Source organism: Leguminivora glycinivorella, chromosome Z (genome assembly GCF_023078275.1).
Source record: "Leguminivora glycinivorella isolate SPB_JAAS2020 chromosome Z, LegGlyc_1.1, whole genome shotgun sequence".
Taxonomy (NCBI): Eukaryota; Metazoa; Arthropoda; class Insecta; order Lepidoptera; family Tortricidae; genus Leguminivora; species Leguminivora glycinivorella.
In genome coordinates, this window is record NC_062998.1 from 17,835,622 (window position 1) to 17,855,609 (window position 19,988).

The 19,988-nt window shown below is 38.5% G+C and overlaps 1 protein-coding gene across 1 annotated transcript; it reads right to left on the reverse strand.

Annotated features, from left to right (window-relative positions):
- Positions 1-10,546: 10,546 nt before the first annotated feature.
- On the reverse strand, positions 10,547-13,419 carry LOC125241534. The gene is made up of 4 exons (XM_048150061.1): positions 13,127-13,419; positions 12,849-13,043; positions 12,335-12,578; positions 10,547-11,067 (listed from the first exon to the last, which is right to left on the reverse strand). Exons 1-4 carry the CDS (start codon positions 13,262-13,264, stop codon positions 10,904-10,906), a joined length of 741 nt encoding a protein of 246 aa, XP_048006018.1. The 5' UTR covers positions 13,265-13,419; the 3' UTR covers positions 10,547-10,903.
- Between the last annotated feature and the right edge of the window lie 6,569 nt (positions 13,420-19,988).

The following is a 19,988-nucleotide window of genomic DNA, read 5'->3' on the forward strand; positions in this document are numbered from 1 at the left end:
GAGTTGATTGTGCTACATAAATAGAAAAATTATACTATATTCACATAGGTATTAATAAAATAAGGTGCGTTGGGGTATGAGTTTTAAAGAAGAGATGTCCCAAAACCAAATACATAGTGGTTTAGAATTTAATTTTATCCACAAGAGTGTAAAGTAATTTCTTAAATAAGTAATTTAACTTGATGCCCAAAGCTGGCTGGTAGACTTTACGTTTAAACGATGATTTAAAATCTTAAATATGAAAAAATATATATTTGAATATAAAAAATAAATTAATATTTGCTTCTTGCTAGTGTATTGAATAAAAGTTAGTTAATACTATACACGAACCGCTGAACCAAGTGTAGTTAGTTAAAATTTGGTCTAGGGATAGTTTAAGGACATCTATAAGATAGGTAGTTTTTATCTGAAAGATCATCCTTTAAGTGGGGTGGAAGTTTGTATGAATACGTAGAAGGTTGAAGAGATTTAGATGAAATTGGCGATGGTCTTTGAAATAGGTAAGTAACTGTCTGTGATACAAAACGTGACTGTAATTTAATTTCAAACAGTTTTAACCTCAGATTTCGCTGCAGGTGAATTCTCGCTACTCCTTATTTCACACCACCTCCTGAGTCCATGAAGCATTTGTTTTGTTTTACTGAAAGTTTAAAATAAAGGCCATGCCAGGATAAGCTAAGTGAATCTGCCCCCAGCTAGTTTTGGCTTGAATTTTTTTTTGTTGATATGTCTTTGTATTTGTATCGAGTATGCCAAATTTCAGCTCCCAAAACTTTATAGTTTAGTAATTAAAAAAAAAAACGAAATTTGAACTTTCTTCGATATTTTTTTTACTGGGCATCCGATTTCGACGTGCGTCACGTATATTGTGCATGTAGGTAGGACAATTATATGATATTGGCATCAGAAAAACACCATGTAAAAAAAAAACCGGCCAAGTGCGAGTCGGGCTCGCGCACAAAGGGTTCCGTAGCAGCAAATATAATAAACTTATTATGTCAATTTATACACCTGCCAAAATTACAGTTAAATCAACCTATCTCAAAAACTATAAGAGATACTTTGATCAAACCAAAAATCGTTGAAAGAGTTAATTAGCATGCATCACCTCTATTTTTTTTAGAATTTTATACCCCGTAGTTATAAAAATAGAGGGGGGGGGACATACTTTTTACGACTTTGAGAGCTGATATCTCAAAAACCGTTCACTTTAAGAAAAATGTTTTTTAGAAAACTTTATATCATTTTAAAAGACCTTTCCATTGATACCCCACACGGGTATGTACATCGAAAAAAAATTTTCATCCCTCAGTTACATGTATGGGGGCCCCACCCCCAATTCTTTTTTTTTTTTACTATTTAGTGTCATAATTTTGTAGCGGTTCATACAACACATATTCCCATCAAATTTCATCACTGTAGTACTTATAGTTTCCGAGTAAATCGGCTGTGACAGACGGACAGACGGACAGACGGACAGACGGACATGACGAAACTATAAGGGTTCCGTTTTTGCCATTTTGGCTACGGAACCCTAAAAATCATAGAAATTGTATAAGAAAATTTTTTCGCAATTTGTGACTTTTTTTATAAAAAAACATATTCATATTTTTTTTTTTTAATTTTTATTAGTGGCCAGTGTTTATGACGAACGTGCACGTTTCTCTGGAGTTTGTCAGCGATTCGTTTTAACGAGCGTGTATGGGAGTAAAATGTATTGTGATGTATTCAATTTAAAAAAACACCTTGTCCTACCACAGATAAAATTAAGTATTTATATTCATTAGGTAGCTTATTAAAGAGGCTTACTTTGATGAAAAATCTGGAGGTGTCGCTTGCATGATAATAATTTAAAAAAAAAAAATTTTTTTTCATTTGTTTTTAAGTTTTTGTAAGTATGGCAATATAACACAAAATTAATATCATATAATTGTCCTACCTACATGCACAATATACGTGACGCACGTCGAAATCAGATGCCCAGAAAAAATAATCGAAGAAAGTTCAAATTTAGTTTTTTTTTTTAATTACTAAACTATAAAGTTTTGGGAGCTGAAATTTGGCATACTCGATACTAATACAATGACAAATCAATAAAAAAAATTCAAGCCAAAACTCGCTGGGGGCAGATTCACTTAGCTTATCCTGGCATGGCCTTTTGGAAAACGTACAAATTTTTGTCCTAGGACTAAGGAGGTTAGAGGATGATATTTGACATTTAAAAAAATATCTTACGTCCTGTCTCACTAAAAAAAACAGTAGGTACAGTCAGCCAAAAAAGTGGTTTACCACTTTTCGACCTTATGTGTTTTAAATAGAGTCCAAAAGTGGTAAACCACTTTCTTGGCTGACTGTACAATGTTTTATGGGAAGGAGTCTAATAAGTTTTTTTGCAAAAAATTCATTTTTGGCACAAGATTTTATCACCGACGTTTTTAAAAATCTTTTACTCGATGGGGATTCGACGTTTCATAGTTCCTATGACAACCTTTCTACTCCATCATCAGATCAGATCCATGATACCATAATATTGCATTGTCACGTGATTTACGTGTGCAAAATTTCAGCTCTATCGGAAACCGGGAAGTGGGTCGAATTTAGTTTCTACGTTTTGACCCAAACTAACATACTAACAAGGCAAGTTTAATAAAAGCTTGTACAAAATGCATTTGTTTAAAATGTTTCTTGTTTTTACTTCGGATTGGAACTGTGAATGAAATACAATTATGTGAATTTGGCGCCCCTCATTTATACAAACAATTTACCAAACAGCCTAGTCGCTTCACTGATGTAGATATCCAAGATAAAATTGAGACCGCCAAATAAACTATCTAATCAAGAGATACAAGATAGCTAAATAATTGTAACAAACTAAATCAGCTTAGATTATTTCATAACCAGCATGTTGCTAGCTTGAATGGGAAAAAAACCGGAAAATATGACCTTCAACCCCTCTCTTGTCCCAGCTAAAAAGGTTTGCCAAAGGCCAAGGCCAAGTGCGAGTCGGGCTCGCCCACCGAGGGTCCCGTACAAACTTTTAATAGTTTAAAATAATCTCAATTTTCTCATATATTGGCCTGATTTATACTCATATACGGCGTGCGAACTCGCATGCGATTTTAGTTACATTGCGGGCTGTTGAGGTTACATACAATTTTTGCACAGCCATGAAATACCGCAATGTAATAAAACTCGTATACGAGTCTGGTACCGTCTAAATGGGCCCTAACCTAACACTATTCTATACATATAGACTTGACAAGAAGTATTTACAGGTACTAATCAGTACTAAATATGAGTTTGTTGGTACTAAAATAATGAGCATTCTTGTGTATAGATAGCGCCATCTCTCGGTGAATTCGCTAATTTGCGCGACCTGAAGGTGTGTGCGCGACAGCATGTTGGCTTTAGAGGGTATAATCCATACTAATATTATAAATGGGAAAGTGTGTGTGTCTGTTTGTTTGTCTGTCTTTCACGGCAAAACGGAGCAACGAATTTACGTGATTTTTAGGGTTCCGTACCTCAAAGAGGAAAAACGGAACCCTTATAGGATCACTCGTGTGTCTGTCTGTCCCTCTGTTACAGCCGATTTCTCCGAAACTACTGGACCGATTTACTTGAAATTTGGTACACATATGTAAACCTGTGGCCCAAAGACGAACATGAAATTTAATTAAATGAAATTTAATCATAGGGGTCACTTTTGGGGGGTAAACTTGAAAATTAAAAATCAAAGTTATTAAAACTATATTGTGTTATATATCAAATGAAAGAGCATTTTATGAGAATTTGAAATATATTTTTTTTTAATTTTTAATTTTGGTACTTTAGAAGTAATTTAAGAAAATAGACAAAAAATGACCATTCCCCCCCCCTTATCTCCGAAACTACTTAGCGTAAAATTTTCAAAAAAATACATGAGATAGCCCTCTACCTGTAGATTACAGGAAAACCTATTAGAAATCTACAGTCAAGCGTAAGTCGGACTTACGAGAAAAAAACTCAAATTAAGATTTTCACTCACTGACGCTGCAAGCAGTTATTAAACGTCTTAAAATTTTGTAAGCGTGATGGACAGGTAGAAAGAAATTCATTTCTGTCTTTTTCTTTTTAGAAATTGTTCAATTTTTTTTTTCATTTGCCAAAATGACTTAAGTTCCTACTAAAAAGGAGGCGCTTAAGACCGTTTGTAAGTGGACTGAGCAAAATTTTGTTAAAATCGGTCCAAAAAAAGGTCTCTGTTGACGAAAACATAGAATTTGTGCCAACGACAGCCCAAATCTGAAGTCCATTTTGCTCTATCTCTTATCGTTTCCGAGATATATACGTAAAGTCTTGAAAGTGCGAAAAGTTAACTTTGCCATCACAGTCGTTCAGGCGCTCATGAGTTCTTTGTATGGAAAAGTCGAAAACCGACTCGCACTTGACCAATGTTCATAGAACGTGTTGTGGTTTTTTACGCGGGTCCGCGACTGACGACGTTCGAATGTTTTGTTCGGAAATGTTTGAGGGTGGTTTCTTTGAAACGTCGCCGGCGGCGGGTGGTTCGACGGGCGAAGGTCACACGCCGCACGCGACGGTCTGTATTCGTTTTGTACAATAGCAACGGACGGCGGGTGGCGTCATGATATGGAAAATGACTGACTTCACTAAAGATAATGATGAACTCATTGAGGTAATACTAGAGAGGACACTGCGAGCAAAACGTTTGCGCTACAAACATAAGTCCACTGGACTTATGTTTCTGCCTGCACACAAATAAAATGTAAAAATGCCTTCCTGCGCAACAAGATGCTGTTTAAGCCATACGAGAAAATCGAATAAAACTGACGTGTCACATTTCATCGGTTAGTATACACGCTATGTTAATCGATCTTTATTTAAGTAATTATTTCAATGAAGGGACGCGCTCCTCAAACGCGAAGCTATCGCTGCCATTTTGTTGAACGAAATCATAGATTAATCGCATCATAATCGCACAGACTTGACATGTAAGTAATGAAGTATAGTAATTGTGATTATATTCTGTTTGTAATATATAAAAGAGAAATGTAAAATTTATTTCACGTTATACTTATGAATACTACACAGTTCTAACACGAGTTGTAATCGATATTTTCATACAATAATAACCTATGATTTTCTTCAAGGGCAATTAAAGTAGGTATATGAAAAAAATCAATAATGTATTTTTGTTTCACTTAGTAGAACTTAAACATAGCACAATGTATGATAGTGCTAAAATTAAACTACTTACCCCTTATTCATAAACGTTCACTAAAGTTATCAAGCCGATAAAGTTCGTTTGTCCCTTTCTATAACACCAATACGCCGAAAAGGGACAAACGAACTTTATCGGCTTGATAACTTTAGTGTGCGTTTATGAATAAGGGGGTTAGTATTTTACAAAAAGTATAAAAAAGGTCTACACTAAGAGTGTCGCGTCTAGGTGGTCATTGGTCAAGTCTTACTCTATGACACGGTACCTCCCCACGCATGCGCCGCGCGCTGCCGGCCAGAGCACAGACTTTGTTTGGGGTGTAATTTCTAGTATGTTAGTACATAGTAATTCAATGGATGAATTGTACTTCTGTGAACTGTTTTCGATATACTTAATCGAATATATGATGTAAATTTTTCTTTACTACAATGCAAGTGTTTGAGTACCAAGTTAAAAATTTCACTTTCTTTTTGCCGGTTTCATACAAAAATATCGTTTGACTGTCTCTTTTTTTGGGTAATATCAATATTTATATGGAAACGGATTAAGTCGCGTATAATCTTCTTCCTCTAAGAATTACAATGTAAGTATTTTTGCATTCATTTTGATCAGAGCACAACACAACAGTTCAAAAATCAGTCTACCAGAGCTTCTGAGTTCCGTCGCCGACGACGGGTGACCAAGGGTCAGAAAACCCACGCACCCGCGACCGACAGCGTGTGGCACAGCGGCACATGCGGCTCACATCCAAACGCCGCCGGGCGCGTGTGACGGGCCAGAGAAACCAGGGCCTTAGGGCTAGGTGATTATCGCCACGCCGCAGAGGACGCGCTGAGGGGGGGGCGGTGCCTACAGCAGTTGTAGGTAGTTGTATGCATACCTACATACCTAGCTCACGCACACAGACGCGTCCGCTGGCGCCGCCAGGGGCGGCTCACTCCGCTATCCTATCGCCGCGCTACAAGTATATCCTGGCGGCCGCGAGCTGTGACCGCGAGTTCGCGGCCTACTCAGGGGTAGCGCACATTCTCACGGAATGCACGTTCGCACTTTCTATTGTTACTTTACGTCGCGAGGTTTTTTAAGGCGAGATGATCTGTCAAACTAACCAATCCAAGGGGGTGAGGTGCGCGGCGTCCGGGCAGCCCCGCCCGCGCGGCTCTGTTCGCTTGTCGCACACGGGAACTCAAATTCGCGCGGCAGCATGACACAGATGGATCGCAGTACAATGATCGCCGTATTTTAACTGGGCTTTCTTAGTTTTTTCATGAAATAGGAGGCAAATGAGCAGCTGTATCGCCTGATGGTAAACGATCACCGCCTTTATTTTCTTTATTAGGTTTCATCATTTGTGTAAGTAATACTAATGATTTATAGTTACAGTGTGTTTGGTCAGCGTTGTCGGAGCTTTTAAGGACGTTCCTAAACTACAATTAATTTTATCGATTTTTTCGGGTTCTCCAACTGCCATCGTCGAAACTTCTTAGTAATCGCACTTAGCTACAGATCGACAGGGTGAAATAAAAAGGACCATTCAAACTTTTCATAGTGACTTTTGAGGTCATTATGAACAACTTTTATTAAGTAGGGTGCAATGCTGAAACCACGAAAAAAAAATTGGATGTTCCATAGAAATGAGCTGTATAATGACAGTCGAAATGTATAAAAAAGATATTTTTTTTGCGTTTTCAGCATTAGTCCCGTAATAAATAGGAGCACAATTTGAAAATTACGAGTTACAACTATTTACCTGCAAAGATCTCCTAAACATCATAACTGTAGCTTTTACGGTTTTCCTGAATATATAAAAAAAACTGAAAATTAATATATGAAAAACTGAAGGGAGGAGGGGAAAGATTAACATCTCGGCGAGTTTTCTACTTAATGTAGAAGTTTTTTCTTATAAACATATTGTTAACAGCATAGTTAACAGAACACAGTAACCGTCATTCAGCTTCTTTGACAATAGACTTTATGTAAAAAGTTTATTATGTCATGTCACTGTTGTTTAAAAATACACATTTTTGTCAGTCGTGAATAAATAACGCTTTTTCATTTTCATATTGAAAGCTTTTAAGCTGTATACATGCCAAAGATTCGAATTTTATTCTTGTTGTTTATGAACCTACTAATAGCAGGTTACTTACTTGTAAATTTTGATGATCGTCATTCAAACATGATGAAATCACATCCAGTCACTGATGAAATATATGCTATTTATATTTTAATATATGAATAAAATCAAAAGTATGAAAACTATGCAATTAAAACTTTGTCTATTTAATAAAGTTGCTATTGATATCATATCCTGACAATTATATTAATCTGGTTTAAACCAGACCCAAAATTCGAGGATTCAGAAGAACGACAAAATGCTTCAAGAAAACAGCTTTTCTCTTCGCTTGACTCGTGTTGGCGGGGGCACTACCGCCACTACCGTACCTCCAAATAAAATACAACCTAGCACAAGATAAAGTATCAATACCATTCTATGCCTACCTTGAATTCTCAAGTATATTCATATCAAGTATCATCTGTTGTCAAAGGAGTCAGACAGCTTGTTGACGGATTCATATTAATCTTGCAAATTAGTCAAATATCTGTAAATATAAAGTACCGTAATCATACCCACCAAATAAAATAAAAAATGTCCAGCTTTATCAATGTATGATTATGGACTTTCATCAAAATTTATTGAGAAGTTAAAATACTGAAATCTTTTAACTATTGTGGAAAAATGGCGATAGTTGTCAAACAAAATTTCTGTCAGGCTGGCCACATGTTTGGCATAGACAGAAAAAATATAGACGGAGGGTAGCACGATCTAATTAACCTTATACCAAATTTTGAAAGACAGACCTACCTGATCTTCAATCAGTACTGTACCTACAGCCGCCTTTTCTTTCTAACAACTCAATATTTTTATGAAAATTATACGTAAGTTTCTTCACTAACTGGACATCAGTCATATATTTTCCAAGTGGAAAAGTTGTGCTGTAATGACGTCACAGACGCGTCGTCTAGGGGTTTCTAAAATCTATGATGTTTAGATATCGTAAATGTCAATTGATAACATCATATGAAAATGAAATACTTACGAGTATATATAAATTATCATTTTCCTCCCTTTTCACAGTCTTTGATTAGAATTTTCTTTATTTATTTGTTTTCTAGCACGCAATTATTTTTTCTGCCTCCTCAAAGCTTTGTTCCCCATTGTTTCAATGACACGTGACCACGCGGAAAAAACTGACACAGGTCCATCCTCTGAAAGCGCCGCCGCGCGACTGAAGAGGCCATAAGTGCCATCGAAAATGTTTTCGATTTCAAAATTTTTTTCAAAATTTTTTTTTTTTGCAAAAACAGGATTAGTAACAGGTCTTAAAATTGGGTTCATAGTTGTTCCATCTTTCCGTTGCGGATTTGGTAGTATTTGGTAAATATTATATTATTTTAATGACGCTACCGGTACAAACTCATCAGATTCGTCTAGATAATCTTATTAGCTATATATTGAAGTAAAAAACAAGTCAAAAAAGTTTTTATCCTAGCTATGGGAACGATTTATTGTTAAAAGAAGAGGTAACTTTGGAGTCATTTTCTATCGAGCGAAGTTGTAACATTCATGTTGTTCAACTCCATAACATACTCACCAGATCCTGAAATTTAACATATATCGTTTTCAGATTTTTCCATTGCGTTTTCCTATGTTTTTAACGGCTTCAAAAAACGAGTGCGTGCAGCGTCTACGGAAATATATCGCCTTAAGCGATGTCCGCGGGTGGAATGGCTAATAATACTTAATTAAATAGACATATTGAATAAAATAAATACCAAAAGATACCTATTCTTATACAGATCTACTACTGATTAAGTCCCACGGAAAAGTTCAATAAGGCTTGTGATGTTGGAACCTTGAACAAAAATATATAAATACAGCGTATATACCTAGAAAGTACTCAAGACTTGAATATAATAATATAACATTTAATGTGAGTATTAATTCGTTTGGATCCATTGGTAACCCTATCACCGGACGCCGCGCACGTGCGGCTCGTTTCTTTGTAAGAATGTAGTAGGTATTTAAAAAGGCGGCATTTCGGAAACATCAAAGCAGTGGGCCTTCTTTACTTGTGCTATTATATATTCTGTGGCGCCGCGCCGGTGTCCACGTGCGCTCTCTGCAGTGTGCGCTGCCGCTGCCACGAAACGTTTACCTACTCCGTGTAATACTGATAAAAGAAAGTATTGACATGAATTCACACGTTTCGGAAATGACTGTAGGTATTTTAAATATTTTAGCACAATATGTTTTTTGCCTCTTATTGCCTATTATACAATATATACATACCTACTATGGCAACTCTATCACAGCACAGAATATGCAGAAGCCACATGGTGGTCTGCGACAGAAACTCAATAGACATTTTTAGAGTTTTTAAAATAAGTACCTAAGTAGGTACGTGAAGTAACATGGTAAATTAAAAAATATCATTAGATACTTATTGCGAAGGTGTAAATAATTTCCTTCGTTTTGCCACATATCAATAATTACCTATCTATATTAAATTCATTAATCCGTATACATTACATTTTTACAGTACGGTAATACTCACCCCGTTATTCATAAACGTACACTAAGTTATCAAGCCGATAAAGTTCGGTTGTCCCTTTCCGACGTATTGGTGTGATAGAAAGGGACAAACGAACTTTATCGGCTGGATAACTTTAGTGTACGTTTATGAATAAAGGTGTTAAAATTTATAGCTACGAAATTTTACATAAAACACCTACTTTAAAATAAAATAAAGAATGTTGAATTTGGTTAACATTATAAGACCTCACGCAAGCTGTGCTAATTAGTTCGCGAATTCGTCGAGAGGTGGCGCTAAACACAATTATGCTCATTAGAGAACCTATAATACTTCTAGCCTAGCCCAGTCTTTAGACTTATGTGAGTAACGTAAAAGTACCTAATAGTTTTGTAGGTACGGAACCCTCGGTGGGCGAGTCCGACTCGCACTTGGCCGGTTTTTTTTAGGTGGAGATAGTTGAAGGGATGGAGAGCGACATAGGCTACTTTTTGTCTCATTCTAACACGAGGGAAGCCGCGGGCAAAAGCTAGTTCTTTATATTGTAAACCAAAATTCGACAGTTTTTATTTTATTTGAAAGCGGATGTTTTACGTAAAATGTATAAATTAGAGCTACGATATAAATCTGTAGGGGCGGTTAATATTTCTTTGGTAAACGTTAGAGGGTTACAGTAATTCACCTTACTGTAGGTGTAACATGTTACAATGTAAATGAAAACAAAGACAGGTACAGTAGGTTAATACTTAATTCTTTTATTTTTGGCTATTTTATGTGATCGCACCATTTATATGGCTTGTCCATATTTACTTTACTCTTTAGTCTACAATTAAACTGGAACAACTTTCAAGATACGTTTGTTGCTTCATACAATAAATATGTTCAATCAGATGCAGAGAGAGGTGACAATACTATATAACATAGGATATAACATTTTTATGAAACACTTAGTTTTATAAAAAAAATATGCAGTAAAGATTGTGTGAACAGAGAATGATTGTAACATAAAACAGTTAAAACCTTAAAACTAAAATACTGACCAGGTAAAATATGATTAGTATGATTAGACTTGTCTAATGGAGTAACCTCATTCAAGTCCATGAATAATAATTTTTTCTTTCATAGCTACAACCTCTTTAACCAAGTCTTGAACGTTTCTTTGCAATTTACTAATCAGCACTTGCTGTCCTCTGTCTCGTTCTTTCAACTGCATTACTGTAGAATCACAAACGTCACTGCAAGGTGTGAAGCCTGCAACAATAAAATTATTTCATGGTGCCTGTTTTAATTATCATCCTGTGTGCAATGTTTCAATTATCATCAATGAGGAGGCACACTCAAAGGTTATGACAGATGGCGCCACCCTATTAGTCCATTGCACAGATAAAAAATTTCATACGTAAGAGCGAGAAGATTTTCAACGCTTATTTGCTAGGTTGAACTCAGGCAATATTGAAAAGAAGACAAAGCGACAAACAGAGAGCAAGGAAAGTCCACTTTCTCTATTGCGGAAATTTGGGCAAGGGTAAAAGTGCAAGGAAAACTTGCAGAAGGTCTTCTGAACAGTTTCTAGTTCTAGTTATCTAGTATAAGAACTGGGAGTCAAAATACAGTTAACAGTGTGTATTTTCAGAAAGTTCTTCTAAAAAACTACATAAATTGGTAATACATGGTCGTAGATAAAGTAATGTTTGCGATGTTGTTGAACTGAGTCAAAAAGAGACAATCACATCATGCTGGTACTTTTTTTGCCCAGTGTCTTAAAAAACGGTTGGATAATATACTATAAATAAGATTTTCATTAATATTTAACCCCATGAAAGTGATATTTAAAGTTGAAAAAAATCTCACGCCGCCGCCGACGATCTTTTCGAGGCGCGCCGCCGCCCGATTTTTTCCGAGCGGCGCGCATGTCTAAAGCACAGATACACTAACATGACTGATGTTCTTTTTGCCTAATATTCGATTTTTATTTTTACTTTTACCTCCTAAAAGTGGCCCCTATGATTAAACCATCTGTCTTTGGGTCACAGGTTTACATAAGTGTGCCTAATTTCAAGTTAATTGGTTCAGTAGTTTCGGAGAAAATCGGCTATGACAGACGGACAAACAGAGGCACAAGTGATCCTATAAGGGTTCCGTTTTCCTTTTTTGAGGTATGGAACCCTAAAAAGGGTCAAGTAGCCTATTTGTGTGGTCCTATATCAAGCATTTTTCAAAGATTATATAGGGGCACAGGTCTGTAGTTTGGGAGCCCCTGTCCCATATAGATGAAGTGAAATGACGGGACCTGCTTCTGTGGCATTCACGCTAAAGATATCTAGTACTTTGATCTAGTGCCTGAAAGCCTTATGGGATTGTTTGTTGTCTTCATGTTGTTAATGATAGTTTAAGTAGTCATTTAAAACTGTTGAGTCTAGTGATTTAAAGTAAACAATTTCAATTTATTCCTAAAGAGACACTAATGTATGGAAGTTTACTGCATAGTTCTTACATTCTAATAAATAAAATAAATTACCAGTTTTATTCCTCAGCCTATCTGATAACTTTTCGTTTTCAATTTTGAGACGGCTGATTTCATGCCGCAAACTTTTTTCAGTAGTGTCTTTTTGCTTGCTCAGTTGTGCCAATTTTGCTTTTGTTTCAGCCAAACTGTGAACAATTTCATCTGAATGGTCAGACACCCTGCGAGCAGCTGCTGCACATGATTTGGCCTCATGTTTTTCATTAATAATTTCTTGTTTTAGTTTGTCAACAGTGCTCTGAAAACAGTCCAAATATTATACAATATTAGAATAAGGTAGATGCATTAGAAAATCGTGTAAGAGATGTAATTATAAATAGCAGAAAGTAATTGTAAAGTCTTATTGACATAAGTATTGAAAAATCACTAATCTACACATTGTGATTGGTTTGAATGCAAATATTTGCATCATCAGATCTTCCTACATTGAGACTTATTTTCAATTCTCAAAACTGTTCGAACAGGAGATGCATGCAACAAAAAAATTATAATCAAAAGCTATACTTACATTCAACTGCTTATTCTGGACTCCAAGTACATGATTTTCTTCAACTAATGTATCCGCCTTCTCCGCGGTAGTTTTATGTTCATGCAACAGAGCCCAAAAAGCATTAACAAGCTTCACAAGTGAATCTGGATGCAGTGTCGTAGTGAAGTCAAAGTATGGGTTGAATGTATAATTAATATTTAAAAGTTCTAACTCCTGTAAATTTGTTTTGTAGTTTCATAATAATATTAAACATCACAATACAACTAGAAAAAGAGGACAAAAACTAAAAACGGTACCTCAGAAATCCCAATTAAGCATTCCTTAATGTTTGTATTCATACATGGTTGATAAACGGTTGCTTTTTTAAATTTATAATTTTGTAAAAGTTCCCTTACTTCCTCGTCTAACGATTCAAATTCACTCTTCGATGCCATTTTAATGTATTCGTGAAGTTATTCAATACTTCAACGATAACTTGCTGATAAAATGCACTAATGATGCTACGACTACGACGCAAAATAAATCATGAAGAATGCAACTTGGGCTTGGTTTTGTTGGGTGCCGCCAAGATGCGCCGAGCGCCGACAAGATTTCGTTGATTTGATTCCTCTTTAACCACAGAGTGTAAATTCATAAAATGATAGGCCACGTACACACAAACCACACTTAGTAGTTTGTGCACACATACGTAGTATCTTCTTAGTAGTTTGTGCACATACCCGTTTGGTCAAGTAGCTATTAAGCTAGGAACATACTACGCAGACGTCCGTCGTCGATCGACCGCGGACGGGGATCTGGAAAATGAAGCTAGGAACACACTACGCGGACGTCCGTCGTGAATCGACCGCGGACGGGAATCTGGACAATGGAAATACACATAACCGTGCAAACTATCGGTCGACGGACGTGGACGTGGCCTTGAGCGCATGGACGTCCGATCGAAATCTGGCTCGCTGGATGTTTTCATGTTTTGTTCCGTGCACACTGATCGGTCGCGGTCGCGGTCGATTTACAACGGACGTCCGCGTAGTATGTTCCTAGCTTTATGTTAGTTACAGTTGTACAAGGCAAAAAAACGAAGAATACGGCTATTGCTGAACCAAAGATTTCCTTTGGTTGGATTGGGCCCAAGGATGGGGCCACCGTGATTTTTGATGTTAGTTTTTTGAGGTTTTGGTAGCTTCTGCTCTGGAGGAATTTAGGGTCTGAAGCTAGGAACATACTACGCGGACGTCCGTCGTAAATCGGACGGCAATCTGGACAATGAAATTACACATAACCGTGCAAACTATCGGTCGACGAACGTGGACGTGGCCTTGAGCGCATGGACGTCCGATCGAAATCTGGCTCGCTGGATGTTTTGTGACCGTGCACACTGATCGGTCGCGGTCGCAGTCGATTTACGACGGACGTCCGCGTAGTATGTTCCTAGCTTAAAGCTAGGAACACACTACGCGGACGTCCGTCGTGAATCGACCGCGGACGGGAATCTGGACAATGGAAATACACATAACCGTGCAAACTATCGGTCGACGGACGCGGACGTGGCCTTGAGCGCACGGACGTCCGATCGAAATCTGGCTCTCTGGATGTTTTGTTCCGTGCACACTGATAGGTCGCGGTCGCGGTCGTTTTACGACGGACGTCCGCGTAGTATGTTCCTAGCTTTAGTATTGACGATTCTGTTTTTTGACAGTTATCTAGGCTTCCTTCCGTCATTAAATTTTAGAAGGGCGGTTGAGTGTCGATAGCGGGTAGTTGATCGTTAAAAATAATTGTAGTTTTTTGTAGTTTTTGGAAGCGATTCTGATTAAATTGCATTAATTACTGTTGATAATCCATTTTGATAGTGTCTGGCGTAGCGGTAAGTGTTTTGTGTTTGTGATTAGAAGTAGTTTAGTAATCATAGTAATAAGAGGGTAGTTTCGGGTTACCAAATCAGCATCCTCATGGAGGAGGGTGCTGGTTTGGATGATCCTGACGATGAAAATTGTAGCTTAGTGAACTTTAGTAAATTTACTTTGTCCCAACACGAGGATTTTGAAAGGTCGCAGGCACATGCTACAGTTTTCTCTACAGTCATGGGCAGAAAAAAGAAACGTGATTTAGAGAAACGTAAGGAACGAGAACGGCAGGATAATCATAAAAAAAATAATGCATCCCGCTCGAGGTCTCCCAGTCCGTCTGGGAGCCGATCTGATCAGTCAAGCCATTTGAGTAATTCAGATACACAGATACCCCCAGGACAGCAATCGCAAGCCGAATCTCAGACTGCAACTCCGCCGGCACATTTGATAATCGACCCGCAGGAGAATGTGACGCAGACTCAGACGCAGACCCCTAGTACTCTTTTTACCCAAATAGGTCGTGACAAATATACAGATAGGGACCAGGGACCTTATGTAGTCCATGTTCAAAGAATTGAGTCAGCCCCGGACTCGGGAATTTCCTTGCACCCGGTAGCTTTTGGTCGTTTCGTTCAAGATAGGATAAGGGAGTTCCCAAATATAGTGGCGGGCTCCATTAAGAAAATCGGACGTAACCGTGCTTCTCTGAGTTTCCATTCAGCAGAGGATGCCAACCAATTCATAGAATCACCCACTTTAACTCAAAACAAGTACAAAGCGTTTGTTCCGACATTTAATGTTACGAGAATGGGGCTGGTACGTGGAGTCCCGGCTGACTGGACGCCTGAAGAGGTGTTGACGAACATTCAGGTGCCAGCCAATTCGGGGGGAGCCACTCCCATTAAAATTAGACGTCTAAATTATAAAAAGACCAAACCTGATGGTTCTTACGTATGGTTACCGTCTGAAACAGTGATAATAACTTTTGACGGGCAAACTTTGCCAAAAAGAGTATACTTGTGCTTAAATTCATTAATAGTAGAGCAGTATCAATACCCTACAATTCAGTGTTTCAAATGCTGTCGTTTTGGGCACACTAAGGAAAAATGTAGGTCGCTCCCCCGTTGTTTCCGTTGTGCAGGGTCCCACACTGGGGACACATGTGACGTTGAAGATGATTCTGGAGCTTTGTGCTGTAATTGCCCTCAGGGATTGGGGGCAGGACATAGGGCGAACAGCAAATCATGTCCCGAATATATTAGACAGTTAAATATCAAGAAAACCATGGCTGATGAAAATATTTCTTATAATGAGGCGTCTAACCAGCACTCCAAGGTCAGAAGTAAGTCGTACGCAAATGTGACGGCTTCATCCCCACAATCTCCAGTCACTCAATCATATGTAAAAACTGTATTTCGGCAGCCTCGCCCACCACCTCGGCTTGCTAAAGGGTACGACAGAAAGGCCCACGAGGCTTTGACTAGGGACCCCGTAGTTGAGTCTAGACCCGTCTATCCTGACCAACAACAACACAAAGAAAACAATTTAATTTCTGATATTATAACTTTGATCACTTCTTTTATTAAAATATTTTCTCCGGCCACCCCCGTAAACCCTTCTCTGCTGTCCCACGTTGCGCCTATTATTTCATCTCTGATTACATCACATTATGGATCAAACAGTTCTTCAATGGAATTGCCGTAGTATCTCTAATAAAAAACATGAATTACTCTTCTTGGTCAACAAATTCAACCCTATAATTTTAGCCATATCAGAAATATGGCTCAAAGACAACTCAACTTTTAAAATCCCAAGTTTCTGTTCTCTAATGGACTGTCGCGCAGATGGCCGAGCTGGATGCGCCTTGTTCATTAGAGACCATATTCCTTTCCAGAAAATTCCTTTTCTCAAACATGCAATGAAATATTGTCTTTACGTTCCTTAAAATGGGCTGGGAAGTATCGCTTTTTGGGCGCAACAACTCGAGAGGACTGTAAAGGGATTTCATATTATTTTTCAGGCCTAGGCCTGCAAAGTAACTTTTTATATGGCCTGCAAAGTAAATATTGTCCTTTAGAGCATTTTTTTTTATTTCATTGTATGTTTGAGAAAAGCACTATACATGCCTCGGCGTGAAAACGGATTCCCGGCCTCGTATCCCTATCCGGCCTCGCTCGCTCGCTCGCTCGGCCGTATATACCCACTTGGCCGGAAATCCTCATTTTCCCGGCCTCTGATGTAATGTACTATTACCTAATAATAGTCCTCTTTTTCATTCCACTTGTGCCCGCCTAGAAGGTATTACCTTTTTATCTTTATATATACCGGATCCTTCCCCTCATATTTTAAAGCTACTGAGAAAGCTAATAGAATCCCTTCCCCAGCCCGTTATGATTCTTGGAGACCTTAATATCCATCATACTTTGTGGGGATGCGATAAGAAAGACGACGGTCTAGGTGATACTTTTTTGTTAGATATCATGGACAAATGCAACTTATGCCTACTGAATACTGGTGCACCTACGCTACGTTCTCTCCCTAATCACGCAACTAGTGCAGTGGATTTATCTCTGTCATCTCCAATTCTCGCGTCTCGTATAACTTGGTCGGTCTTGGATAGTACACACGGAAGCGATCACTTCCCTATTTTATTAAGTCTTCCTCTAGGAACCACTAAAAAACCTACGGAAAATAGACCTCTATTAAAATATAATATCAACGGAGCGGATTGGGATTCGTACAAAAAAGCTCTAGAAGTTGAATCTAAGGACTTGCCTCATATCACTCTAAATTCCATAGATATTTGTTCAGATGCTCTAATCTTAGCTATAAAAACGTCTGCAGATAAGGTTTTCCCTCTTAAAAATGTAGCCAAAGGTAAATTGGCTTCCCCTCCCTGGTGGGACAAAGAGTGTACTATAGCTGTCAGGAGTAGAAAGGCAGCAGAACGGTCATATGCCTCAAATATGTCGACCGAGAATTTCAATGTTTTGACTAAGGCTATGGCAGACACAAAAACATTGCTCAGTAATAAGAAGGCTGAGGGATGGAAATCCTTTTGTTCGGCTTTAAGTCCTTCTACTCCTGATGCAATAGTATGGAACAATATACGAAAATTTAGAAAATCAGGTAACCCTAATAACTGTCCTTTTCCCACTTCTTTGCAATGGGCTGAATCTTTTCTAGATAGAATCGCTCCTCCTTATGTCCCTGGAGTCCTTGATTCTCCCATTGGACTGCTTAATAACCAATCGACTGATGCCTTGGATCAATTATTCACCATGTTGGAGCTAAAAAACGTTCTAAAAGCAGTCAAAGACTCCGCCCCGGGACTAGACGGAATTCCATATTCATTTATAGCCAAAGCAGGAGATTCATTCCTTAAATATTTCCTCGATTTGATTAACTGCATTGTACTTTCCGGCCATCCTCCCACATCGTGGAAATCCCAACTGATCATGCCCATACTTAAACCCGGTAAAGATCCTAACGACCCTCGGTCGTATCGCCCCATAGCATTATCGTCAGTTCTAACAAAGATTCTAGAGCACTTGATTAAAAACAGGTTAGAGTGGTATGTGGAAAGTCGAGATATGTTAGGAAATTCGCAGTTCGGATTTAGAAAGGGAAAAAGTACAACGGACAGTCTGGCCATTTTCACATCCGACATTCGCCTCGCATTTTCAAAAGGAGCTTCGGTAGTCGCTGTTTTCCTAGATGTCGAGGCTGCCTATGATAATGTCCAGCTCCCTATTCTCAGGGAAAAATTCCGCAAGCTGAGAATCCCGGTGAGGCTGGCCTGCCTTATAGGTAACCTCCTCTCTGAAAGACAAATCATCTTTCGGGGTAAAGATCCCCAAATTCACCCTTCACGACTGATCTGGCGCGGACTACCTCAGGGCTCTGTGTTGAGCCCCTTGTTATACAATATATACACACATGACTTAGAGGAGTGCGTCTCAGACTGCCAGGTGCTTCAGTATGCTGATGACTTGCTAGTTTATTCTTCAAATAAAGACATAAGTACAGCCTGTGCATTCATGAATAACTCCCTCATGTCTTTAAACAACTGGCTCTTCACACATGGTTTGTCTCTTTCTCCCGCCAAAAGTTGTGCAGTCATTTATAGTCGAAAATTAGTTCTGCCAAACATTAATTTAACAATCAATGAAGACAAAATCCCTGTCCGTTCTTCTCATAAATTTTTGGGGGTTATACTTGATTCAAAATTAAGTGGGTCTTTGCACTTTGAATTCCTAATTAAAAAGTGCGAACGTGGGCTTAACACTCTCAGATGTCTTTCAGGAGTTTGGTGGGGTGCTCATCCTATTTCTCTTAGACTGGTATACAATGCCACTGTACGCAGTATTTTAGATTATGGCACCCACTTATTGGTGCCTGCAAACAAAGCCGGGTTGACTCAGTTAGATAGAATACAATCAAGAGCTTTACGAATTATCCTGGGTGCTATGAGATCTTCCCCTATCAAGGCCATGCAGGTGGAATGCGCCGAACCACCTCTTAATTTGCGCCGCCAATTTCTGGCCGACAGTTACTTATTTAGATCCCTACAATTTTCATATCATCCCATTATCCATCGCTTATATGACCTAAAAGCAGTTTCGGTCTCGAACTGCCATGATAAACTACCATGTCTTGTGAATAGTCTAGCAAAATTTCAGTCTATAAGAGACCCAGTTTTTCATTCCTCTCGGCTTCCTCTATTTGAATTTGACTATGAGGTTATTATACACCAACCTCGTGTTATCCTAAATTTTGACATTTGTCGTGATGACCCACATGCCGATGATTACATGTCCCAGATCCTTTCCCTAGAGTGGCGTGATTGGAACACAATATACTGTGATGCGTCTAAAATGACTCCGACGGGGTGTGTAGGAGTAGGTCTTTATCACTCCCAGTATGATATTGTTCAGAAAATTAAGTGCCCTCCTGAGACATCAGTTTTTACTGGGGAATGTATTGGTGTATTGGAGAGTGTAAAATATATTTTATTGTTTAAGTTACGGAAGACTATAATTTTCTCGGATTCCCGTAGCTGTCTTCAAGCATTGCTAATGAATCCTTTCGCGGTTCGCTTCCACAATCCTATCATATACCAAATTAAGGAAAACCTTATAAGATGCAGAGAGATGGGGTTTGAGGTTGCCTTAGCTTGGATCCCAGGTCACTCGGGGGTCTCAGGAAACGAGCGGGCCGACCGGATCGCCAAGGAGGCCATAGTATGCGGTGACAAGGTCCCGTTTAGAAACTACTGTCATGATTTGGTTCCTCTGGCGGCCAGGATGCT